At 53.5% G+C, this 26,425-nt stretch overlaps 2 protein-coding genes across 5 annotated transcripts; one reads left to right on the forward strand and one right to left on the reverse strand.

Annotated features, from left to right (window-relative positions):
* The first annotated feature begins 134 nt into the window (after window positions 1-134).
* Emilin3 (elastin microfibril interfacer 3) lies at window positions 135-6,178 on the forward strand. The gene is made up of 4 exons (XM_050151208.1): window positions 135-472; window positions 1,587-1,709; window positions 2,765-2,988; window positions 3,256-6,178. The coding sequence occupies exons 1-4, from the start codon at window positions 309-311 to the stop codon at window positions 5,037-5,039; spliced, it is 2,295 nt and encodes a 764-aa protein (XP_050007165.1). The 5' UTR covers window positions 135-308; the 3' UTR covers window positions 5,040-6,178.
* Window positions 6,179-7,041: 863 nt separating this feature from the next.
* On the reverse strand, window positions 7,042-22,836 carry Lpin3 (lipin 3). Of its 4 annotated transcripts, none has more exons than XM_050151205.1 (21): window positions 22,724-22,836; window positions 19,395-19,506; window positions 18,897-19,291; window positions 17,542-17,637; window positions 16,235-16,482; window positions 15,979-16,059; window positions 14,978-15,098; window positions 14,497-14,848; window positions 13,693-13,792; window positions 13,392-13,552; window positions 12,804-12,897; window positions 12,641-12,710; window positions 10,956-11,048; window positions 10,836-10,879; window positions 10,045-10,189; window positions 9,016-9,164; window positions 8,746-8,832; window positions 8,209-8,361; window positions 7,887-8,001; window positions 7,714-7,817; window positions 7,042-7,597 (listed from the first exon to the last, which is right to left on the reverse strand). In XM_050151205.1, exons 3-21 carry the CDS (start codon window positions 19,086-19,088, stop codon window positions 7,453-7,455), a joined length of 2,550 nt encoding a protein of 849 aa, XP_050007162.1. In that variant the 5' UTR covers window positions 19,089-19,291; window positions 19,395-19,506; window positions 22,724-22,836; the 3' UTR covers window positions 7,042-7,452. The 4 variants fall into 4 exon arrangements, with proteins under 4 accessions (XP_050007162.1, XP_050007164.1, XP_050007161.1 ...); XM_050151207.1 differs by having other exon boundaries at window positions 10,045-10,183; window positions 22,670-22,830; XM_050151204.1 differs by having other exon boundaries at window positions 22,670-22,830.
* Window positions 22,837-26,425: the final 3,589 nt, after the last annotated feature.

Below are 26,425 nucleotides of genomic sequence, written 5' to 3' on the forward strand. Positions count from 1 at the left end.
GGGGGGGGGGGGGCCCTCGGGCGTCAGCTCAGATCTGGGGCCGGGGGCTGGCGACGGGGAGGGGGCTGGCGGAGCTCGCGGCGCGGCCCCAAGTTTATGCTAATCTGTGCAGAGCCCGCCTCCCGCCTCCCCTGCGCGGCCCCAGCCGCGAGTAGCCCGGGCCACTCGGCGGGACGCAGCGGCCGCGCAGCTCCAGGCGGCGGAACAAGAGCGCTCCGGGGGTCGCCTAGTGGAGGCGGGAGCCGGGCTGGCGAGCGGAGGATCCTCCGCGGGAGGCACCGCGCGGGGCCGAGTGGAGACAGAGCGCGATGGGTCACCGTCTGCCCGTGTGGGTGTGCGCCGTCGCGGCACTGCTCTCGGAGGCGCAGGCCAAGGGCACCCCGTTCCTCGCACGGCCAGCACAGCCCGGTGCCTCCCGCTACAGCCTCTACACGACCGGATGGCGTCCTCGGCTGCGCCCGGGGCCGCATAAGTAAGTGAGGGGCCCTGCCGGGGCGGGAACGCGGGGGGCGGGGGGGGGCGCGTGGCGCGCCACCACTCCCACCTGCCAGGACCCGCGCGGAGGCATCGAGACTCGGGTACCCCAGCCACGAAAGGGGCAGTTTCCCCCGGAGCGATCTTTTACGCGGGCGGGCGGGCGCCCCACGTTCCAGGAGGCTGCGGGGTTGGTGAAGAACAAGTCAGCGGAGGGGGCCTGGCGCGGCGGCTGGGATCCTGGCAGTGCCCGTGGAAACCTTTCCAGCGAAGTAACATTTTCCAGCTGCTCTGCGAGCAAACTCCAGGCACAGCGGACCAGGTGGAGGGAGAGGAGGCAGGGCTGTCCTCGCCTGGAACACGCGGGGCTCCTCCATCCCTTGCCTTCTGTCTCTCCTTTGCCCCGCGCGGTTGTGGATAGACCCAAGCTTACTGTAGGTAGTCGCTCCTCCCCTCCTGCGGTCTGCCCCCCCCCCCGAACCCTGTGGGAGCCCCGAGGTGGCTGAACCGCAGAGCTAGTGAGGACTTGTGGGTCCTGGGCTTGTACTGTAGAACAGACAGACTTCCACAGTGGTCGGTTTATACCCGAGTTTGAAATCCAGTGGAATGTAAGATCTTGTGGGCGACTACCCAGCCCACAACCACTCTCTGCGAGCCCCCAGCATCGGAGCAGGCTTCCTAGAAGGGAAGGCAAGGAAATGGCAACACAGAGGCCAGAGAGCTTTTTCAGGGGACGAAGGAGGAAAGCGTGATTTAAAAAGAAGCTACTAAGTTGTGCCCTCAGAAGCTTTGAAGGCCGCGATAAGGAGTTTAGAAATAGTGAAGAAGTTGGAGGGTGGGAGAGGAAGCAGAATGTGAGGCCGGGAGCTGAGAAGGCCTTCTAGGAAGGTTAGATGGCCACCCTGTGCATTTGGCTCAGCAGCCACCCATCAAGGACAGATCAGAGCCCAGCAGTGGAACTGGGCCCAGCCCAGAAGATCTGGACCCCAGGCAATGGTCCAGGCTTCCATAGAACACAAATGGATAAAAGAGACATGGGGGGGGGTTGTCTCCTGAGACCAACAGGTGGGGGCTCGGGCCAAATATTCCAGAGGTGTCATTTCCCCCTCCAGGTCCCTCTGTGCCTATGTGGTGCACAGGAAAGTGACCTGCGTCCTACAGGAGGGAGCAGAGAGCTACGTAAAGGCTGAGTACCGCCAGTGTGGGTGGGGACCCAACTGCCCCTCCACGGTCAGGTGAGTAAACCTCAGGCGCTGCCTCCGGGGGAGAACGGAGCCATTTCCACAAAGGGCTGCTGTACCCAGAACGTCTAAGAGCCCCCATAGTGCTGCCTAGAGTGGACCCGGATCCCTGAAAGAGGCCATGAAAGACCCCTGCCCCGTGCGCGCAATTCTAAACTTGCAGCAGATCTTACCCAGCAGAGACAAGGATAGGCTCAGTTTAGAGCCCAGAAACCTCAGGGATACAAGAGGGAGGCTGGGCTAAGAAGATGTGGCGGAGGCAGAGGTAAGGAAGGAGAGGATAGGTTGATACTACACACGCACACACACATACATACATGAGCACATGCGTGCACACGAAGTAGGCTCTGGTGACCAGGAGAAGGTGAGGCAGAGATGGAAGCCAGAGGCTCCAGCATAGTAGACCAGACAGGCCAGACAGGTGATGGGACATAGCTGTCTACATTTGGAGAGTTTAAATGTGTCTGTGTGCAAACAGACAGGTAAGGGGGAGAGGTCCCCAGTGAGCCCTGCCTGCACTTTTGGGCCCTCTCTTCCTGCTCACACTAGCCTCTGAGCAGAGCTCAGAAGTGCCCCATGCCAGCTTTTGAGCAGAGCCCAGTTCCTCAAGTAAGCCAGAGATGGCTGGCAAGAAAGGCAGCTGGTGGGAGCTGCGAGAAGTGCAAGGATTGCGAGTATAGCTCTGGAGCATTATCTCCTCCACACCCCGGGAGCTTGAAGCTACCTCCCGATTCCCACAGGCTCTGCTAAATTCAGAATGGACTTTCCTATGGCAGCAGGAGCTGACGGGGACCTAGTAGTCGTCTTGGGGCTAAGTCCCTACTGGCATTCTCTATGCAAACAGTATCGCATGGGACTTTTCCATCTGTCCCTCACTCCGAGGACTCAGGGCCTCTGTGAGGCCCACTCCACCGTATGGTTTTGTCACCTAGGGGATCAGAAAAGGAAACCCCCTGGGAGTGGAGATTGTCTGGAATGCCAGCTAGGGGGCAGAAATCTCAGCCCACAGGTACAAGAAGTTGCTCCCTTGCCTCCTCTTTCTGATCCAGGTACCGCTCAGTGCTCAGACCCAGATACAAGATTGGCTACAAGACTGTGACAGATCTGGCCTGGCGTTGCTGCCCTGGCCTTACAGGAGAAGGCTGCCCTGAACACCTCACAGACCGTGGAGCTACCCCACCACACCAAGAGCCAGAGCCGCAAACTCCCATAGGGCAGCAGGTCCCAGACCCCAGGCCTTCTTCTTACAACAGAGAGGTCCCAAGCCCCCATGGTGAGTCTGTCCATGGATGTTCTCCAGAGGGAGTCAGGTTTCTTAGGCTTAGTGACGGGGTCAGGAGGGGACTGTCAAAGGCTGCCTAAGCTGTCATGGATCTGGGGGTAGAGGTGGGGAGGTACATCTCACGTGGGACATGACTGTCAGACTCCAACCTTCCCCACCCAGACCCCATCACAAAGGTGAGGGAGCTGTGTCTCGGGATGAGGAGGACATACATGTTAGAGGGTCAAGGGTGCTCCTGGGGTCTTTCTTCTTCCTTAGGAAGAAAAGGCCAAGGGCTGTTTGGCGAGCGTCTAGAGCAGCTGGAGGGTGATGTTCGGCGCCTGTCACAAGCATATGGCACCCTGAGTGGTCTGGTGGCTAGTCCCAAGGATCCCAATAGGATTACAGGTGACCCCAGAGCTCCCGTTGAGCCTATAGGCTTTAGGGTCATCCCCGAGGGCCTGGTGGACCCAGAAGACAGAGGCAGAGGACCGCTCATACCTCCTCTGGGTGAAATCCTGAGCAAGGTGACAGAGGTGAGCAATACATTACAGACCAAGGTGCAGCTGTTAGACGAGGTGCGCGGGCTGGCTCTCGGTCACGAGGCTCACCTGCAGCGGCTACGGGAAGCCCCACCTTCCCCACTGACGTCCCTGGCACTGCTGGAGGAGTATGTGGACCAGCGGCTCCAGCGACTCTGGGGGAGCCTGCTGGATGGCTTTGAGCAGAAACTGCAGGGTGTCCAGAATGAGTGTGACCTGCGCGTGCAGGAGGTGCGGCAGCAGTGCGAGGAGGGCCAAGCAGCCAGTCAGCGCTTACACCAGAGCCTTGACGGCCGGGAGCTGGCCCTGCGGAGGGAGCTCTCCCAGCTGGGCACTCAGCTGCAAGGTCTGACTCTGACCGGCGGAGGCACCTGCTGCGGTCAACTGGCTTTGATCAGTGCCCGCGTGGACAGCCTTGAGAGGAACCTGCAGGCTGTCACGGAGGCCCAAGGAGGCCTCAGCACCCTGGCTGCAGATGAGCTAGCGCGCCTCTCCGCTGCAATGCTCCAGGGAGGAGTGGAGGGGTTGCTTGAGGGCCTCGAGACCATCAACGGGACCGAGAATGGAGCCAGGGGCTGCTGTCTGAGAATGGAGATGGGGGGCTGGGGTGTCGGTGGCTTTGGGTCTATGCTGGAAGAGCGCGTGCAGAGCCTGGAGGAGCGGCTGGCAGCTCTGACTGGAGAGCTAAGCCACCACAGCGCCACACCAGACAGATCAGCACGGCCGCTGGTTCAGACAGAGCTAGCTGTGCTGGAACAACGGCTGGTCTCCCTAGAGACCTCATGTACCCCAAGTACCACCTCGGCCATCCTGGACAACCTTGTGGCAGAGGTGAAGGCCTGGCAGAGCCGGAGTGAGGCCCTCCTACACCAGGTGGCCAGTCACACTGCTCTGCTCCAACGGCTCAATGGCACAGTAGCCGAAGTTCAGGGGCAGCTGGCAGAAGGGACAGGCAGCTCGCTCCAAGGCGAGATCACTTTGTTGAAGGTCAACCTGAACTCGGTGAGCAAATCACTCACAGGCCTCAGTGACTCTGTCAGCCAGTACTCTGACGCCTTCTTGGCCGCCAACACGTCCCTGGATGAACGAGAGCGAAAGGTGGAAGCTGAAGTTCACGCCATCCAGGAACAGGTCAGCCGGCAAGGGTCAAGGCTTCAGGCTGGCCACAGGCAGGTCTTGAACCTGCGAGGGGAGCTGGAGAAGCTCAAGGCCGGTGTGGCCAATGTGGCTGGAGGGTTGAGCCGCTGCCGGGACACGGCCCAGGAACTCCAGCACACAGTGGGCCACTTTGACCAGCGGGTGGCTCAAGTGGAGGGAGCCTATGAGAGGCTGGGCTTGTTGCCTGCCCACCTGAACGATTTGCCTACTGAGCAGCTGAGGTCCAGGGAGGGCCTGTGGGGCCACATAGACAAGCTGAACCACACGCTGGCCCAGCACACGCAGGACATTGCCCGGCTCCGGGATGACCTGCTGGACTGCAGAGCCCAGCTGGCCGAGGTGAGGCCAGGGCAAGCTGACTAGGATGGCTGAACAGAATCTAAAGCCCAAATCCCACCAACCCTGGGAATATCATCCCAGAGACCAACCCTACCCAGCAACACCTTCCAGCCTTCCATGGCCATCCAGAGGCCACTGGGAGGATGGCCTTGGTCCAGCTCAGCGTGACTGTCACAGCCATTGAGAGCCACCCTCAGTGGGGCAGTCTGGAGGATTCAGGATAACAGTCAAGACAGGTTACACAAGATGCCGTCTCAAAAGAGCCAAGGCAAGCACATCATACATGAAGACAAAGCTGGACTTCTGACATGGCCTGCTGCAAATGTCTGCACTTCTTGTTGCAGACACACTGGAGTTAGCAGTTGTGCGAAGCTTCCAGGCCAAGACTCAGAAAGCCTGTCCACTGTTCTCTTTTCCAACCAGGGACCAGTCAACCCTTGAAGGCATCTCTTCCCTTGTCCCTTGGGCTTCCATCCTTAGGTACGTAAGGCAGAGATGCCCATTGGAACCTATCTGGCAGCTTCATAGGTGCTCTATCTGAACCACAGACCAGAGGCCACCCGAGGTTTCCAACTCCCCTCGAGTCCTTCGGGACAGAACAAAAGCCCAGCAGCCCAGCCAGTTCTCCGCATTCCTTTTGATCTTGCTTCATGGCGAGGGTGTAGGCAGCTGTAGACTCCCAGAGAAGGGATCCAAGCACTGTTTGGAGACCCCACCCCAATTTATCATTTTTCTTTGAATTCACAAATACACCCACGTGGTCCTTCCAGTTAAAGGGAAAAATCTCTCCCCTGCCACCCAGGTCAGTACCTCTGGCCAAGAGCAGCCTTAGAAAGTCTGTTGCGGCAGACCCCAAGAAAGGGGCTGTAGCCAGATGGAAAGGAGTCAAAACCTTGCTTTTTAACAAACTACAACAGCCTTGCCAGGGGGTTCACAAACTGGAGAGAAGGTGGGGTAGGGAGCTGTCATGGCGCGACTGGGAAATTCATGTGTTTAGAGACTGTTCGTCTCTACTGACCCCTGGCCTCAGTTTCCCCCACACGGCCTGAGCCAGCTGTACTGTTTCCCCCACAGTCCTGCATCCTGGCTTGTGGACATTCAGTGTTTGCCCTCCCCTCTGGTGTGGCTGGAAAGCAGGTCAGAGATTAAATCTTTGAACTGGTCTAATGGTGTTTTCTTCACTAGTAGCAGTGGGAGGGTAAGCTACTGACATGTCATTCTGTGTCCCACTGTGCCTGGGATGATAGCTCATGCAGCCAACTGCACACTAGACTGACCAGCCGAAGCCAGAGCAGAATCGTCAGCAAACACCATCTGCCGTAGCCAGGACTGGGCTGAGCCCTCGGGAAGGGGTCGAGAGTGACTGGGCAGTGGATTGGCAGGGACAAGGCTGGCAGAAACCACAATCCACAAGCCCTTCTGCAAACTCCCCCCCCCCAACACACCCCTGCCAAGTCCCTCTTTTCTCTTGTCAGAGGGGCTCTGGACCATCCAGGCTTGGGGCTGAGAGTTCAAAGCATTCAGAGGAAAAAGTGATGTGTGGCTCAGGAACTGTGTGCAGATAGGAACATCTGGCTTTGGAGGGGTAGTCTGGGCTCCCAGGAAGGGATGGGATAGCGGTGTTCCCACGTGGCACTCAGCCAGAACCCGAGAAAGGGGTTGTCGCTGGATGCAAAGGGGCCTGCTGATGTCACCCTTCACTCTCCATCTAGGTCTCAAGTTTTCATGAGGCCACCTCCTCTGTTCTATCACAATTTAAGGCAAGGCCACAGAGACAGATAAACCTAGGGCAGTGGTTCTCGACCTTCCTAATGCTGTGACCCTTTAACTGTTTCTTCATGTTATGGTGACCCCTCTCAACCATAAAATTATTGTTCTTGCTCCTTCATAATTAATTTTGTAACTTTGCTACTGCTATGAATTGTAATGTAAATATCCAGAATATCTGATATATGACCCCTATGAAAGGGTCACGACTCACAGGTTGAGAACCACTGACCTGGGGGGCTAGAGAATCCTGCAAGGGTCTAGTGATGCATTTAATTGTTGGAGGTCAGGGCTGTACTTAGCCCTAGGGATAGCTGCCCCACCCCTGGTCAGGAGGTAGGTCCTCGGCACATGCATGGTCCCTAGGTATCCCCCATGCTCCCCACAGCCAGCTGGGCCTCAGTTGATGATGGTGCCGTTTGTGCTAGAGATGACTGCTTTGCTATTACATTTCTTCAAGTAGATGGCCTTGTGGTGGCAGGTGCCCTGGTACTGAGTAATCACACCAAAGACAACAGCATTTGTGTTTCAGGAAGAAAGGAAGGTCTCTGGCTGCCAACCAACATGTTGCCCCTTTGTTGGGTTGGCCCCTGTCACTCATCTTCCAATCCTCAGTGTCCTTGGCACCCATCAGGCCTGGGTCAGAGCAAGGAGAATGGCGTGGGCAGGCTCAAGCCAGGGCATCGAAGTCCACGTGTGGCAGTGGTTCCCGCCAATAGCAGAAGTTGCTGTATTCAGGGTTGGCCAGGTCTGTGCTGGGGCCACGCACCACGGGTGGGAAAAGAAGCTCCACTACCTCCCCGAGCCGCTGGTACCTGCGGGGCAGAATGGATTGCACTGAGTCTGAGCTGTCACAGGGCAGTGGCCTTCACAGAGGTGAGGCCCAGGATTTGGGGTCCTGGGAGAGGCGTGGGGGACATATGGCCCTTACGTGGATTTGTGGTTCTTTATGAGCTCCTGAACGAGGTCTCCCCGGGGGTTGACTGTGAAGATCCGGGATTCAGGGAGGCCCACCTGCCGGTAGGCAAAAACATCCTGCAAGAGACAAGAAGGGTTAGGGCCTTGTCTGAGCCTGCTTACGGCAGGGAGGAGGGGGACACTCACATTTGGTCTGTTCCCAAAGGCGGCATAGAAGGGTTGTCCTTGGGGCAGAAACAGCTGTTGAATATCACTCAGGCAGGCAACCTTGAATACCTCTGGCTTTTTCTCAATCACCTCCCTAGAATGGCCATGACCATGGACAGGGAAGAGGGAAAAGGAAAGGCAAGACACCAGAGGGTCAGAAGATATGTCTGACCCAGCCTTGTCGGATACCCATGAGCAAATGCGTGCTAGGCTGAAGTCTGTGAGCAACTGTGCATTAGGTTGAAGATGCTCTAGCCTTTCCCTGCAAGGGGCCCCGGGCTTGTATGTGATGGTGGTTTACCTGTGGAGGGCAGAGAAGAGGCTGCTGGGAGACAGCAGGATGGGGCCCTTAGGAAGGCCACAGCCATGCTCGCTCACCCACTGCAAGTACCCCTTGGTGAGGTCAGCCATGCCGATGGCCCGTGCTGAGCAGTACAGGAACTTGTACCCATTTCTGGAGGTGGGGGAGACAGAGCCAATCAGAGACAACCTCCACATTCTCATTGCTCCTTGGCTGTAAACTCATCTCAACTCTTGGGCTCTGGCCTTCAACCCCAGAGGAGTTTGAGAAGGCTTTGAGAGGTGATCTCGGCAGCTGTCCCAGCTAGAACATGAACACTGTTTTAAGGGCTTCCTGCTACCTTGAGGTCAGCAGGTAGATGGCTCACAAGAGAACTAAGGACCAGAAAGGTTTCAGTGTTTTATGGACTTCCCAGGCTGCTTCTATTGTGGGCTCTGGTGGTACCCAAGACTGATTTTCAAGGGAAGACATTATGGTGACCTAACATATCCTTCCCTCCAGATAGGAGCCCCGGCCCAGCCAGAGCTCAGCACTCACAGATGGATTTTGTGGTAGAGACTAGTGATGCCCTGATGTGTCCAGTCTTTCCCCAGCTGGGGCAGAATGTGGCCAAGGGCATCAGACCTATAACCAGGGAAGAAAGGTCAGTTAAGCTACCCAAATGGCTCCCACGCTCCACGGGTGTGGCCTAATGTGTCTCAGCCCACCCAGAAGAAGGCATTTCATAATGCTCCCATACACCCAGCAAGAAGGGAGGTAAGTGCCCAGGCACTTCCCCCAGGCTCCTCACAGGTAGCTGGGTCTCACTTGGTGATGGTGCCATCTATGTCAGAGATGACCACCTTGTCGTCCCAGTTCCACAGGTAGATGGTGGCTTTGCAACGGCAGGTGCCTTGGTACTGGGTAGTCACACTGAAGACCACATCGTTAGCTCCTTCTTGCAGGTTCAGATACCGCTGGGGATGGGCAAAGGGGGGAGGTATGGTTCCTGACCACCCTCTGCTTGGACTGTGGCTTTTGATCCCCACGAGCCTCTTTCTCCACTTCCTCTTAGTTCAGAGCCCCTTTCTGAGGAGTCTCATGATGGTCACACATGGATACAAGCACACGGGCAGAAGGCATCTGTGCTGCCCAGGGACCTGCATAGTGCCCAGGCACAGGAGCCCTGACTTCCCTTCAACTCTCCATGACACAAATATCGGACAGGCTATGTCTGTGACTCTCTGCCTGGCTGTCTAGGTCAGTCCCAAGGCAAGGGCTAGTTTTGACAGGGAAATACTGTTTTGATAGGCTGGGGCACTATGGGACCACCATAGGAAGCTGCATTGTGGCTAGGATACCTGAATCAATATTCCCCTAGAGGAAGACCTAGCCCTGAATGTGATCCATAGATAATGAGTGTGGTTGCTCTCCATCATAGCTAGGTGACCCCCGATTCTGGCTCATCCAAAAGTAGACGAGTACTCTAGAGTACCAGGCAAGTGGTTGTTATCCTGTATCAGGAGGGTCAAACCCTGACAGTGGGACCACAGATCTCATGGAATCCACACAGTAATGGATGGAAGGGGTTGTCAAAATCTTAAGAGCTGATGTCAGCACGGGTGACTTCAATGAGGACATTGCAGGTAGATATTTTAGGACGTCAGAGGGCTTTTCCCATCCGACCTGAGAGAAATGAGCTGGCCTACGAAAAAGTGAGCCCCCACAGCTGTTCTAGCACAGACCATCAGGGAAGCTGCCTACAGAAAAGAGACTGGCCTGTGGTGACCTGTATCTCCTCTTGGCCCTGTGGGACTTGAATAGAACTAACACAGCCCAGCCCGTCTCCGCACTCACTATCTGCTCCGAAGACAGGCGAAGGGACTTCTTGTAGGTAGGGACGCAGCCCGGAGTGGGAGGTGGCAGACGGGGCACTTCAAGGATCACAGGACTGTCTGGGGCATCGTCATCACTGCTTAGGACTTCCGTCTTCTCTCTGTGGCTAATACTGGCATGTGAGCCACCTCCCCCAGTCAAAGGTCCCTCTTTTGCTTACACTCAACCCAGGGCCTGTTCCTGTCCCTCTGGAGATGGCCTTCCCAACGAGTGCCACCTCTGTGGGATGAGAGCCAAGCTGGAATGGAGGCCCAATCCTACTAACTTCAGGATGCCTCCTTGGGATGTCCACTTAGGAGAGGGTTCCCTGAACACATGTATTCTGGAATGTACCCCAAGTCCTACTTGCGTTGGCTTCAGCTGGCCCACCCTTGGTCACTTGCTCCCCAAACTTGGATGGCTGGGTCACTTGCAAGGTTAAAAAAGAAAGGAGGGGGTGGAGCTGAGTAAGCAAGTCTGGTGTACTGGGGAAGAGAGACCCTTGACCCTTGACCCTCCCCTTAATATAGCAGCCCTTACCCAGGCTAGGAGTCTGCACACCAGCTCAGCTTTGCCATTTCCTACCAGAGGGACATTTGGCATGTCTAGGTCTCAGTTTTCCCATCTTGGAGGTGGGAAAATTTCTCAGGAAAATGAAGTACTTGGGAATTGACACCTACTATGGCCGGGGAAGAGGTTCTGGAACCCCTCACCCAACCAGGGTGGTTCTCGCCAGGCTCCAGCCCCAAGCCCTGCCAACAGGTCCAACTCACCCCTGCTGCTCCCTGGCTGCGGTTTTCTCCCTCTGGGCACTGTGCTGTGGGAAGAACTTCCATAAGCAAATTCTGTTTCCGGCCCTGTGCTGCCCTGGTGATCACTGGCCACCCACCTACCTCCTCAGCTGGGAAGTCCCTGCGTCTCCAGGAAAACCACCATCGGCCACCCTTCCGAGGCATCTTCTCCTTCTCAAGTTTGTCCACAGTGCTCTGTGGGTAGATAATGGCCACAAGTTATTTCTGCAAGCAGTAAACCTACCTTATGTTGGCACTGGAAACCCCATGAGCCCGGAATCTTGGCCCAACCTAGAGAATGGTACTATCAACCCCTGGAAGCTGAGGAAAATGCTGACTCTTCTTCCTCCTGAGAGACCAGGAGTGACTCTTAACTCTGCAGAGGAGACCAAGGGCCCTTCCTGTCTCACCAGAACTCCTGGCTCTAGCCTAGCTTCCAGATCGCATGAGCCCATGGCCTACTGGACTGCTGAAGGTAAGCTGCATTGGGAGAGTCTGTGCCTGATGCCTCCCAGTGGCCCCGAGAACAGACTGTAGTCAGGATTCTCTTCAATCCCAAAGACAGACACAGACAACTTCCTGAAGTCAGTGATCCTAACCCACCCCCTCTTTGTATTCTGATCAGTACCAGACTGGGGCAGGATTACCTTGAGGAAGAAAAGCTGATTAGATGCATGCTAGATGACCCAGCAAAGTCCAGGGCTAGGCCTGCCTACAATGACCTCTATGCCCTACAGATTCAGGTTACGGAACTCAAGTCCGAAGGACGTGAGCTTGGGGTCCACCAGCCTGAACGCCAACAGGCGTGGGTGGGGGTCTCTCAGTCTGGATAAAATGAGGAGAGTCAAACAGGGGAGTGACTCCCTTCCCGTAGGCTCTAGATCCTATCTCTGTTGCCATCTGATAGAGCCAGACATCACTAAAGAGATACCATCAGCATTTATTTAACCTTTGAGGAAGCCTAACTAAGTGAAGAATCAAGGATACAGCCAGAGTGGGGCCCTGGGTGCCTCCTGAGGGCAGAAAGGGCAGGCACAGTCCCAGGCTGATCTCACAGAGAGGGCAGGTGGCCCCAGAAGGCCAAGTGGAGATTCTGAGAAGGAAGATCAATGCTGGCTCCCTTCCCCCATCTACACATGCTGTTCCCTGTTCCCCGCCTGAACTGCTCAGGGCCGTCACCCGTTTGGCTGGCTTAGTGAGCACCTTTTCAGCAGACGCCCTGTAGTTAGCTGCCACAGCACAAAGGCTGCTCATCCCCAGCATTCAGTTGAACTTGACTGATGCTCATCTGGATGACTCTTTGATCAATTGGGCCTTCCTAGAGGATGTGTTTGTTTGACGCATGACTCCCCAGACCAGATACGGCACATCATAGGTACTCAGTAGATGAGGGCTGACCAAGGAACCAGTCGCCCCTCAGTCCAGGACAGAGGGGGAGCAGAGTGGAACCCTGTTTCCCAAGACTTATCTTTCAGATCCCAAACTCTCAGGTTTGTCTCAGTTTGGCCAATTGTTGGATCTTTATCCTGCTCTGATTTCACCTGCGTTCCTCTGATGAGACTCCCACACCCAATAGAACCCAGCTGTGGCTGAGAATGCTGGGAATGATGGGCTTTGGCCACACAGAATGAGCAAGACTCTGAGGACCTCTGTTTCCTGTCTCCAGAGTGAACCCAGTAGCGTAGCAAGCAGCCATAGGGTCCAAGGCCCATCCCTGTTCACCATCTATTTTTCTCTTCAAAGCTATGACTTCAAGGCCATGGCTCTAGTGGTATTCTAAGCATTACCTTGGGTAAGTTCTTCTGGAAGGCTTGCAGACAAAGGATCATGGGGGCAGCCACAGCCCAGTTAAAATGCCTAGAGAGACAGAACGAACTGTCAGAGCTGCAGCAGCTTGAGGGCATAGAGTGGGTGACTGTGGCCATCCACCACCCCCAACCTGCCACTCACTTCTCATTGATTTTCACCACGAGGTTTGGGTCATCCAGGAGCCCGGGATTTTTAGTGAGGTCCTCATAGGCGACCACGTGCTGGTTGAACTTCTCTGGGCACAGAGGCAGAGAGTGAGGGCTGATACTGCCATGTCCCACATAATCTGCCCCATACCCTCCTACAGACCTCCTGTTGGCCAGGTCGTTGACCTAGCAACACATTCCCCTTCCTGTGGTTTTTACACCTGTTCCCACTCCAGGATCTACAGGCTTACTATCAAGCATTTGTGTCAAAGATGCTGGTTGAGAGTGGGTACCACGGGGCAGCCTCACATCTGTGCTACCCCACCCTCAAAAGTCTTCCCTGACTTCTGCTGCCTCCCGGAAGTCTTCCCTGCCCTGCTGTGACTTCTAGAGGGCTTCCCTGCTCTTCCTTGGCCCTAAGGAGGCATCTCTGTCCTTCTACGGCTCCTGGGTGTCATATATGTTCTTCTCTCACCTCCTTTCATCACTAGATCCTTCATCCCTTTTCTGACCCTCCCCATCCTCCCTTGGTCCCTAGCTCTGCACTAATCCTCGGGATGGCTGGCACCATGGTTGAACATACCCAGGGGGATGTCTCGGGTTTCAGCCAGTCCACCACAGAGGGACAATGCTACTTTGTCCACTGAGTCCAGGGTGGGTTCGCCTACGTGTTCAGGGTTGGGGTTCTCCAGGAGCTTCTGGTTGCTGGGCTCACTCCACCTCCTGGGCCCCATCCCACAGTCACTGAAGACAAAGAGGCCAGCAATGATATGAACACAAAAGGAGATGGAGGTGGCTCCCCCTTTCCTCCCTGGATCTTGATAGGAGGCCTTTGGCTCCACAGGCCCCAGTCCCAAACTCCCTGTCACCCAGAGCCCAGGTACCTCTGGGGGAAATAAAGGGCTGCATTCTCAGAGTCCAGGGAGGACAGGTCATCCAGGTAGATGTCACTGGGGCCCAGGTGGTGGTTTCTCTTCAGGGAACCTGAGGGTGACAGAGGGAACACCCGTCCACCAAACATGGGTTCAGTGGCATGAGCAACATGTGGCCCATTGCCTCTGAATGTCCTAAGCTGATACTGTCCACCAGAACTCTTCCATGACAGAAATGTCCCTTATCTGTATTGTCCAGTATGGCAGCCACTAGCCACATGTGGCTACTAAGCACACCTCAGATAGACTGGTGTCATAGAGAAGTGGAATTTTAAAGTATAATTTTAATCATTTCATTTTATTTTTTACCTATTAATTGGTATCTTTTAATAACATTTTTATTTATTTTTGTGTGTGTGTGAGTCGGAGCCTGCAACATCTCCCACCTTGTGGGAGTCCCATCTCACTCACTCAGCTTCCTCTGCCTAGATTTTTCTTTTCATTCCTTCCATGGCCGAGTCTTCCTTTTCCATGTCTCAGTTACAACTCTCACTATTCAGAGAGACCTTCCATGACCCTGTGACTTTACAGTCCCCGTCCCTGAGCTAATGTCGCTGTTCTGTGTGGTCTATGCCATGCCCTCCCCTGTTCACACATATCCCATTTGGCTCCTCTATTGAACTGGGCCCCGTGAACACTGGCCAAGCATAAGGCCTGGCATATAGCAGCTGCTCAAACTGTACCTAAAGTCCTACAGTCCACCCAGGACATAACCTCAGGCCAGGGATGCAGTGAGAGGACTCAGCCATCACTCACCTTTTCCCTTGGAGACTTCTGGATGCCCAGAGGGAATGTGGCTCTCCAGAGTGGCCCAGCTCCACGACTTAGTGGCAGGAGGGTGACCCGCACCCCTAGAATGCTGAGTCTTGGTTTCCTTAGTCTCTTGGGCAGCAAGGGGAGAACCCACTAGAGTTTCCTCACAATGTGTCTCCACATCAGGAAGCACTGTATCCTCCCTGGCCACTGGTTGTAGCGTGGGGAGTCTCGAAATGTCCACACCAGCCGCAGAGGAGGAAGGGCTAGGTTCAGGTTCCTCAGGAAGAGCAGAGATTGCCTCGACCACACTGCCAAGGACCACAGACAACTCATGCCGCTCGGTTTTCGCCACCTTCAATCAGATAAAGACAGGAAGACACAGCCTGGTGCATGGGGGCTCCCAAGACTCACACCCCAGCCACTCTACCCTGATGCAGAGGGGCCAGGGAGTCCCTGAAAGGCACAGCACAGAGGAACTCACCTTAGGCAGTCTCCCCCAGGCCCACTGCATGTGAGACTCAGCTCTCAGGGGACTTGGCTCCAAGGACCGCAGCTCCAGCTCAGAGTCACTTTTAGGGGACATTAGGTCACCAGAGGAGAGGCTGCAAAGAATAAGCATTCAGAGACAATACTAGTCAGCCGTCACTACTCCCCAGTGCAGCCCAACTTAGAAACATTTTCAATAGGTATTTATGCCTGTATTGGATCCAAAATATTCAAGAATATGTATGTTCGCACGCGCGCACACACATATGCACACACATATATATATATAAATGTATATATGTAAAGAACTCCTATAAATCAACAATAAGGCAATACGATATTTTAAAGCTAGATGTCATAAAACATGCCTGTAATCTTAGCATCATCTTCTGCTACGTAAGGAATTCAAGGCCAACCTTGGCTATGTGAGACCCTGTCTCAAAAAATCAAAACAAATAGGATGGCAAGATGGGACTTCTTTGAGATCTATTTATGTGCATGTGTGCATATGGGTGCAGTGCCTGTGGGGGCCACAAGAGGGCGCCAGATCTCGGGCTGGAGTGACAGGCAGTTGTGAGCTTCTTAATAGGTGCTAGGAACTGAATTTTATCCCTTGGAAGCAAGTACTCTTAAGGTGTGACTTTTCAGCATGAAGGAAAGTTCTAAAACTAGAGAGTAGTTTCAGTCACTTAACACTGTGAACGGACTCCGTGCTGCTGAATTGTGCACTCTGAACTGGTTAAACTGGTAAAGTTCGTGTCAAGGATGTTTTGCCACAATTTAAAAATTGGCTTTGATCCCAAGCACTGCCAAACATAAGATAAAATAAAACAAAAATTGCCCCCAAACCTGAATGTTTTACAAAGGAGACATACAGGTAGACAACAGACTAACAGATAGACAACAGACACACTGAGGGATTCTGAGGCATTATTCAACACAAAGACATAAAGCTGAAACCAGCTTGGGGCAGCATGCCACCCACTGGACCCTTACCTGGCCTGCGGGGTGCACTCGCCATCAGAGTAAGGGTAGATGTCTTTTGGCTGCGGTGAGGACTCCACCCCCTCCTGAGCACTGCTTAGAGAACACAGAGAAATGCTCAGTGACAGGCAGGGAAATCTGGCTATCCAGACTTCGGACAGTAGACCAGAGACGCCAAGGCCCTTGTCCAGAGTTGCACAGCATCCACAGAAGAAATGCTTCCACCCAGGCAAGTGTTCCCCACAGCCTCCGTCTGGCTCCTACCCACCTTGGGGACTCTGCTGTTGGCTTTTCCTGCGAGGGCAGCTCACTCTCAGCACCTGCCTCCAACTCCTCAGAACTGGAGTCCACAGCATCCTCCCTGCGCCTGGGTTTTCTCCTGCGCCGCCTATTTCTCCGCCCAGTGATGACGAGGCCCTCGGGTTCACTGGCTGTGCCCAGCTGGGAGTCTGAGGGAAAGCCTGACAAGCCTCCCCATGGGATGGGTGAGGTGCACAGGCGAGGAGGCACCTCTTCCTGTGGGGAGAACCAGGCAGAGAGCTGAAGGTGCTGGAGTCAGTGGGTTACCCAGAACCCCACAGCGGGCTCCCTTAGGGACAGGCAAGGGGCAACCCACACTGGCCACAAGCCCCTCTAACTGAGGTGAGGCAGCAGTCCAGGCAGCTCCATCTGAGCAGTCAGGGCCTCAACCTCTCACTGCCTCTTGGTCGCACCCATTTCTTCTCTAAGATTTAGCCAGGTGCCACTTCCTCCAGGAAGCTCAAGATGCATTTCCTGGCATTGACCAAGAGGCTGCATCAATGAATATTTATGGGCCTGTATTCCAGCCCTTGTCTGGAACTTTTTTTTAAAATATGTATTTATTATGGATATAGTACTCTGCCTGCATGTATGACCACATGCCAGAAGAGGGCACCAGATCTCATTATAGATGGTTGTGAGTCACCATGTGGCTGCTGAGAATGAAACTTAGGACCTATGCAAGAGCAGCCAGTGCTCTTAGCCTCTGAGCAGTCTCTCCAGCCTTATCTGGAGCTCCTTTTGAAGGTACAGGAGTCACTTGTTTGAGTCTGCTGCATAGTGTCTGGCATACAACAGGGGCTCAGTTAAAGTTTATCAAATTCAAGCAGTTAAAACTTTTTTGTTGCCTTGGGCTAGACCATTCTGCAAACGCTCCTCTTTTTACACACACACACACACACACACACACACACACACACACACACACACACACACACACACCGAGCTCTGCATTCTGGCTGTATGGTACTGCACAGACTTAAATTGCCAGGCTTTATTCTTTGCAGTCCCCTCACCCTCCTGTTTCCTGAGACTCCCAGCCACTCCCCACGGGCTCAGCTCAGAGGGCTCCAGCTTCAGAAACCCTCCCCAGAAACTAGAATCGACCAAAGAAGGGCCCCCCCCTTTCTGGGCTATAACAGAATACCATGAAGGCTGAGGCCAGCCTCAAGTGACCGTCTACATCAGTTCTCTGCTGAAGAGAGGTCAGGGATGATGGCAGATCCCAGCTTCCTTCCTGGGCAGCACCAGTGAAGGGGTGACGCCGATCCCTACCTCATCGCTGTCCAGCTCCTGGACGAAGAAGGCCTCGCCGCTGTCCCCCAGCTTCATGTGCAAGTCTACAGGCTCCCCATTGATTTCAATGTCCACCTGCAGAGGGAACGGTGGGCGGGGACTGACTGGGCCATAGCATCAGACTTCAGGTCCCGATCCAGAAACTGGATCCACGACCCTGGCTGCCTCCAGCTCTCTCCAGACTCCCGTGGTCCTGGCTGCTTATCACCGGGTTACCAGGAGAACATTGTTGTGACCTCATTCTTCTACTTCTCCCAGGCTCCCACTGTGACTGCCCGTGTTGACGTGTTGACGACGTGAATAATGGAGAGAATTACCACTTATTGCAGAGGGTCCTGTTTAGCTTTACAACAACCCTTTGTAGTAGCTCATCATTATCTCCATTTTATAGACAAGGAAACTGAGGCTAGGACTACAGACGTCTTCTGCACCTTGCTGCTTATGTGGGAAAAGTTTGTTAAGAACCCCAGCTCAGGACATGGCGAGCTCTTGACTGGCTCGGCCATCTTCCCAGCCCGACAGCCAGTCTCTTACCTCTGAGGTACGCTGTCTTTCACAGATTATACTTTCCTACTAGGATTCTGGAAAATTCACAGTCACCTCAACTTGAATGGGGTTTGGACCCACGACACTGCTGCTCACACACGGTGCTAAATGAAGTCTCTGTCATGAACCTGAGGAAGCTGATGTGGCCCTATAAGGGACTATACCTTGTCCCCAAAGACCTGGCCTTAAGGCCACACTGTCTGTTCCTGTTTACTGTCCCAAACTATTCCATTGCTGGCATTAGGCATATAAAAACTTGCCCGTTCCTAAAGGTGATATGACTAGGTTTGAAGATGTGAGGTGATTAGCAAGGCCACAGGGGGAGGTCTCAGTAAGCTGAGGAAGGCTAGGTAGCCACAGAATCCGGCTCTACTCCACTGGGCTTCCTACCTCAGCCAATGAGAATCTTCTGGATCAAGGCCCTAAACCAACCCAAAAACAATGAGGACCAGTGAGGTGGCTTAGCAGGAATGGGCCCTTGCCACCAAGCTTGACAGTCTGAGTTCAATCCTTGGAACCCACGTAGTGGAAGGAAAGAACTGACTCCCACATTGTACACACAAATAAGCATACAATCATATATACACACATACATAAAATAAATACAATAAAGTAAAATTTTAAAGAAAATTCAATGAAAATATAAAAGAAAGTAAACAGGACAGGCACTCCCCACCCCCACCTCCACCCTTTATGGAGGCCACGTCTTTTCTGGGACAGTAGTGACTGATAACGCCACCTTCAAAAGCCCGCCCCGATGAAGCCAGACCACAGGCCAAAGCACTCACCACCTTCTCCCGTGACCGCAGGACACCCAGCTTGCCGAAGCGAACGTGGAAGGGTGAGCACCGGAAGGAGCCATCCGGCTGCCTCACCACCAGCACATCGATGCCGCCGCTCAGCGTGGCAGGGTTTAGGCCCCTGTACAGTTCCTTAACAGTTCCAAACACCGTCTCCGCCAGCTGCCCCACATAGTTCATGGCTGCTGCTGCCCAGAGCTGGGATGCCCAAGCTTAGGTTGTGTTTAGCCCGTGAAGAGAGACTGTGTCTGTACAGCGGCAGCAGCTGTGGGGTAGAACGATCTTCGGGAGGAGACCTGGGCCTCCTAGCCGTGGCTGGCCCACCGACCTACTGCGGATCCCTTGGGCGGCCAGCTGCCTTGTCCCGCTGCCAATCTCCACATCTGTAAAAATAAGGGCTCAGGATGAGACGACGGCCGGGTGCCCGTGCCTCTAAATGCTATGACTCATGGTGATGCCAGTGAGCACTCCATGGGCATGGCTCACCTAAACTTCACAACAACCCTGCAAGGCTGGCAGAGCAGGGTGACTTGCTCATGTTTACAGACGAGCCGGTCGAAGCTCCGAGAGGCGGAGTGGCTTGCCCAGGGTCTCACACCTGTGAGGAGAGAACCTGAGGGTCAAGTCCAGGTCTGTGTGACTCATGTCCAGAACCCTTGGCAGAAACAAAGAGGAATATTCACCGTGGAAACAGTACTCTGTGGGCAGTCGGGGAGAGCCTCCAAATCCAGCTAGCCTTGTTAGGGAATAGGTGGCATCCGAAAGGAGGTCTCCCGTTTGAGAAATGGGTCTAGAGAGCTTGCTGCTTCCTGGTCCTAGAAATTGTTTACCCACTCCAGGGGCCTAATTACTCCACTGAGAGCTATTACTAGACCAGGCAACTTAACCAGGTCTCTGGGCAACTTAAGGAACCACTCCAACCCTACACCACCCACCCCTCTTTTTCCTGGTAAGATGTCCATCGATGGCCCACCTGGCAGGTGAGGCCCCCAGCACTATTTCATGGTCTTCAGGCCATTTTCTCAGTCCCTAGCTTCAGACCAGAGCTCTGATGGCCATTCAGGCCAGTGTTGCTTGTCATCCCCAGGCAGACTGGTCCCTCTAGCTTTCCTGCCTCAGGCAAGAAGGGGAGAGGCGAAGGCAGGAGGCTTCAGAGGCAGCAAGGAAAAGCCAGGGCTCTAATAAGAGTCATAACCAAGCTGGCATAGAATCCCCTCGCCTTACTCCACCCTTACCAGATCCAGCCCATTCTACCTGCTATGCTCTCAGGCTGGCGGCCCTAATGCTCCCCTGGCTGCCAGGACTGAGAACAGGACCCAAGGCACCTCCACATGTGGCCCTCCTCTCTCAGATCTTACAGAAGAGTTCCTGGAGGACACAGGTTCAGGATCATCCTTCAAAAAGCTAAAGCCACTTGTCAAGCTTTATGGCGCTGACTGAGCACCGATGGGGGCGGGAGAAGCAGGGGAGGCTGTGATTCAGGTTTCCTGACTCCTCAATTAGTCCAGAGTCCCCAAACCACACCACAGTAGTATGCAGAGAGAGCAGCCTCCCCTGCCCAGCTCTGTGATGCCCTGAGCCTGGAATGTGGTCCATGAATGGGCAGCGTAAGTGTCACTGGGGAGCTTGTTAGAGATATGAAAACTTAGGTCCGACTCAGCCTGCACGGGTCCACATGCACATCACAACTTCCCCAGCGGTTGCTCGCATCCTTGAGCGTTGAGGAGAGAAAGCTCGGCGTTCCCAGGGCCGTAGCTGGGTTTTTGGGAAAGTCTGAGTGATGGACCCCAGTGGGTGACATTTTTGAGGGGCTGCCATCCCCGACAGAGCACAGTCCCCTCTCCTGTCAACAGGTGGTGCACTTCAGAGGATGGAAACGGAAATTCAGACAGATGACCTGCCCTGCCCAGAGTCACAACCAGTCACTGGCAGAGTAAGATTAGCACCTAGGCAGTTTGGTGCCCCTCACCCACAATGCCCTGTGGCCGTTCATGATCTGGGCATCTGATAATAAAGTCTTGACCGAGACAGCAGGAGGCTCAGTAAAAAGTAGGGCGAAATTAAATGCCGCGGCTCCCTAATGCCGCTCAGATCCAACAACAGTTTTGTTTGCATGGTACCTGTTGACTGTGACCTCGGTAGAACGCTTCATTCTGCTCTCTAGCCCTGAGCACAGTGACTACAGATCTAAGGGGACAGACTGGCAGGACAGACAGAAAAAGCAGAGAAGACCCAGGAGTTTTCAGGAACAAAGGAGTGAGCACTGGAGACCCAGGGTAGGGTGGCAGGCGTGGTTTGCTTTGGGTGTGTGCGTGCACACTGAGCAGGGAGCATTGTTAAACCGTGTCTCTGGTTCCTGAACATTAGGTACCCAGTGGGCCCCCAGCTCCCATCCAAGGTGGTGACGGCCACATTGTCTCCTGATATTAAATGCTTCCTAGAGGTGCTAGGGAATGTAGGCCTGTGGTAGAACACTTGCCTTGTTCATGAAAGGCCCTAGGCTCAATCCCCAACACTGCAAACACAACCAAATGTCTCCGTGTAAGAAAAAAGAGCTGAATGGCAGAGATGGGCACACGGGAGGCAGTGTCACTGGAGTTAGATCTGCTCATGAGGTCTTCTCAGGCAAGCAACTCGCTGGCTTCAGTTCCCTTATACAATATAGGCCTTAATTTAGACCCATCTTACTCAAATGTCAAAGGAGTCTAGAATCCCGTTTGCCTCTAACTAAAAGCCCACTGATCTTGCCCCACCCCTAAGGGAACCTTCTTCTCTGTACTTTTCAAGCCTGGAGCTCTGCTTGCCTCCTTATACAACTGTCCCTTCCCTGACTTTACCTGCTGTCTAGGTCAAGACTTCATCAGCAGAGCACCATAGCTGAGAACGCCATCGTGCCTGAGTTCTCATCTGCACACTTCCCAGCTGTGACTTTGGGCAGATTTATCCCTTGATTTATCGGAGTCTTAATTTCAGCTTGTTGAAGTGGGTAGGTACGAATGCCTGATGATTGCGTCTAATGCTATACAGTATGCGCTGGGCCCACATGTGTCATCTAGCAGAAGCACCAGCATTGTAGCAGGTCCCACTCACCCAGGCTGTGGGCAGTGCGGTGCCTGGGGCAGCCCGACTTGCAGTTCACAGTTTAAACACAGCAAGCTGGCCCTCAACAGCCCCAGCAGTGGGGACCTCACTATTTATAAGAGAGACGGGTGAATTCCAGGCCTTGTGGAGCGCCTTGATCAAGCCAGACTAGAAATCTCCACCAGGCCTCTACCTCATCATAGTCCGCCTCTATCACAGGGAAGCCAGAACCGGTTGTCCTGGGCCTGAGATCTCTGCCTTCTTGGGTGCCCAGATTTTGAGGTGGGGGGGGGTCATGAAGTGGGGATGACTTTCCATCTGCCACCAAAGGGAGAGGTGAGTAAGCACCTTTGCTTGTTTATACCAGTGTTGGGGATGACACTCAGGGTCCCTCCTACTCAGCGAAGTTCTCTGCCACAAAGCTGCAGCTCCCCCCAGCATAGGGTAGCAACTTCTGTGGTCCCAGAAAGGGACAGTGCCGCCTCAGCTCCCCTCATTGATCCGCAAAACAGGCCAGACAAGGGCCGGGCTGGCAGCTGCGGAGAGGAAGTGAGGCAATCCCTCCCCCGACTTTCCCCGACCTCTAGGTGGACTCTGGCCCTAGAACGTAAATGAAGGTGAGATAGAAGAACAGGATGGGAGAGAAACATTTTTCTTCCCTGGTCCAGCTAGATTCCTACCTAGGAATTCTCCTCCTCCCCTGGATCTCCGGGACCCAGAGACGCCGCCTCTACCTGTACGCAGAGGTTCCACAGGTAAGTCTCCGGGTCCCGGCACTTCCGCCTTCTCTGGGACCCGGAGAGATCCCGGCTCCACTCCTTCCACCAACCAGGTCCGTCGCTGTCCCCTACCGGTCCTGGCTCCACCCCTCCCTTCGAAAAGACCCCGCCCCTGTCCCGTGTTCACACCCAAGGGCACCCTTTCTCCTAGGGAGACTTGGAAGCAGCGGACTTCAGGACTCCGACCCGGGGCCAGCGTGGCCACGAGCTGCAACGACAGGAACACCAGAGACCCAAGGACTTTGGAACCGCGTCTACCTACGTCCTTTCCACCTGGCTCTGTGGCCTTGGACTAATCTTCCGCCGAATTCCGCCAGTTCTTGTTTTATCAAAAAGGAATGCTACTTGTAGGATTTGCCAGAGTACGTGAAATGTGTTTGTGGAGTGCTCGGTGCTCGGATTTCTCCTCCTAGGAACAGCGTTCCTTGGCTCATTCTAGCCGAGATCCAACCGCCCATGTGCTCACAGTTAAAATTTCTTATTTGTACTATTAATGTCACCATTGTTTATTTTTGCAGGGCTGATATCAAACCCAGCTACGCGCAAAGGGATCTACCACCGCTACACCACACAGCTCCAAATATTCTCTTTAATTGAACTTGAACTCCTAGTGGACAGATTCTCGAGCTCAGGGCCATGGCAGTAAATACCCACTCCATCACCCATTAGATGCATCCGTGGAAGGGCAACACACTCAATACCACCTCGGCCCAGCAGAGGGCAGATGGTGACCAGTCTTCACCCAGGCACGCATTCTCGCCACCCAACAGTGTCAAGAGCCCGTTAAGTGAGCAGATTCGTAGGTTATAATGGCAAGGGGTCCCGGCTGAGCCAGGATTGACTTTGAATCAGTGGTTCGTTGCCTTTCCGGACTCACAGACCTCTGGACTACCTGTAAGTAGGTCTGGCCCCTGCAAAGATGTGCCGGAAAAGATCAAAAGCTGAAGGCGTTTGTTCTGAAAAGCACAGGCAGCTTTTGCTTTAAAGATGGCTTAGCCCAGCATGGCCATGCAAGCCTCTTTCCCAGCACTGGCAGGAAGAGACAGGTGGAACCCCGAGTTCAAGACCACCCTAGTCTACAGAGCCAGGGTTGTACGGAGAGACTCTGTCTTAAAAAAAAAAAAAGGCAGACTAACAACAACAAAAAGGGGCTCAGCCAGTAAAGGTGCTTGCTTCTGAGTTGGATAACTATAATCTATACTTACAAGGTGTCCCAGACAGGCTGTGCATACACTGTGCACTTAATTTAAGTCACTGGTTCTCAACCTTCCTAATGCCATGATCCTTTAATACAGTTCTTCATGCTGTGGTGACCTCCGACCATAAAATTATTTTTTTAAATATTTATTTATTTATACAATATTCTGTCTGTGTGTATGTCTGCAGGCCAGAAGAGGGCACCAGACCCCATTACAGATGGTTGTGAGCCACCATGTGGTTGCTGGGAATTGAACTCAGGACCTTTGGAAGAGTAGGCAATGCTCTTAACCACTGAGCCATCTCTCCAGCCCCCATAAAATTATTTTCATTGCTAATTCACAACTATAATTTTGCTACTGTTCTGAATCTGATATGCAGGGTATCTGATATGTGACCCCTGTGAAAGGGCCATTTGACCCCCCCACACACAAAGGGGTCACAACCCACAATTTTGAGAAACACTGCTTTAAATAAACGTTTTGTGTTATTTATTTATTTATTTATTTATTTATGGTAAAGGCATAAAAGTCAGGCTTAGAGAGATAAGAGCGGGGAACTGGGAAAAGCCTGCTGTAGAAAGGACTGGGAGGTGAGAAGCAAGAAGCTGTTCCCATTCTGGGATCCAAGGTGACAGAGACTGTTCAGAAATGACTAACTTTTGCTGTCCTTCCTGAAATGTCAAGTTGCTCTCTTAGAGGAGCCGTGCTGAAAGCAGAGCATTCTCAGGGTGGCCGTGGCGACTGTAGCGTGCCACAAGATTGTCCATGGCACTGTTAGATAGAATGGTTAAACCAGATGATAAAACCCTGGAAACCAGGAACTTCTTTCTCAAAGAACACTGTGCCAGAGGTAGGAGGGGTCACAGACTGGGGCTTTTAATGCTAGAGTTGATCTTTTTCTTATTTAAAAAATGTGGGGTCCCACAGGTGGACACACAGTGGTGCACGCCTTTAATCCCAGCACTCAGGAAGCAGAGGTAGGCTGAGCTTTGTGAGTTCTGAGTTTGAAGCCAGCCTGGTCTACAAAGTGAGATGCACCGAACACAGTGCAAGGCGCATATTAGACATTCAATAATGTTTATCATTATTTAGGTGTTTGGTGTGTGTGTGTGTGTGTGTGTGTGTGTGTGTGTGTGTTAGGAGGTGACTGGGTGAAGATGGAGGCCGGAACAGATTTCTAAGATCTCTACCTCAATGCCTTGAGACAGGGTCTATGTCTGAACCAGAAGCTTGCTGTCTGGGCTCTGCTAGCCAGCGATGTCTCCGAATCTTCCTCTCTGTGTTGCACACCGCTGGGTTTATTAGGCATACACAGAAGTGACTAGATTTCTTTTCTTTTCATTTCTTTTCTTTTCTTTTATTTTTTTGCCCACAATGTTAATGGGCATGTGCCACCAAGTCTGTCTTTCTTTTTTTATTTTATAATTTTGTATGTTTTGCCTGCATATATATATCTGTGAACCACATGGGTGCAGTGCCCACAGAGGCCAGAAGAGGGCAGTGGATCTCCTGGGACTTGAGTTAAAGCAGTTGTGGGCACTGGGAATCAAACATTTGTGCTCAGCAGCCTGAGCGCTGAACTGCTGAGCCTTCGCTCCAACCCCCTTGACTGTCTTTTTGTGTGGATCCTCGGGATTTGAATTCTCCTTCATGCTTGCAGAACAAGAGCTCTTACCACTGAGCCACCCTCAGCCCTTCCTTTTTGTTTTATGTAGATTTGTTTGTTTTGGGGGGCAGCGTTTTTTGCTCTGTTGCCCAGGATGACTTCAAACTCCTGGCCTCAGGGTGATTCTCTGGCCTTAGCCCCTTTGGGGCACACAGCCCCATGACCAGCTTTAATCTCACAGCTTTGAAGATGAAGCCCATGCTGTTTTCATTGGTTTTTTTTTTTGTTAGAGGGGGGGAAAGGGTCATATAAAGATTATCACAGAAGTTGGATTTCCACCAAGCTTGTTTTCAGAATTCTGAATCACCTGGAATTTGGTAAGTAGGGGCAGGTGTGAGGGGGCGAGAGGCAGTCTCTGGTGGTCTTATTTGTCCTGACACCCAGCCAAGCTGACCAAGGCAAGGACTATCCTGCTCCAGCTGTAGCTCATGTCACCACCTCTGGGGTGTCCTTTTAGTCTGAATGTGCAGTGTGGATGGCATTTGCCTATTTCTGAAGTTAAAGGTTAGGTCATTCCCCCTCTTCCTAGGCCCATTGCTAGCTGGATCCTATACCACTGGTGGCTGTTGGTTTCTTAGTAGACTGTCTTCTTGTTGAAATTAGGTAGTCTCAATGCTTCTGAATCCACAGGCAGGTCCAGTGACTATTTACTTTGTCCTACTACTTCCTTGCGGGTGAACCCAGCCTGAGGTGAATGGAAGCTCTGAGCCAGGCTTGCAGCTGTGATCACATGTCATAAGCGGCGAGACCGGCTGCCAGGAGTAGAGCCTCCACCAGTCCTAGCGGGACCGG

This window comes from Alexandromys fortis, unplaced genomic scaffold (assembly GCF_014885135.2).
Source record: "Alexandromys fortis isolate MF-2015 unplaced genomic scaffold, M_Fortis_MF-2015_v1.1 scaffold_27, whole genome shotgun sequence".
In the NCBI taxonomy this organism is placed as follows: domain Eukaryota; kingdom Metazoa; phylum Chordata; class Mammalia; order Rodentia; family Cricetidae; genus Alexandromys; species Alexandromys fortis.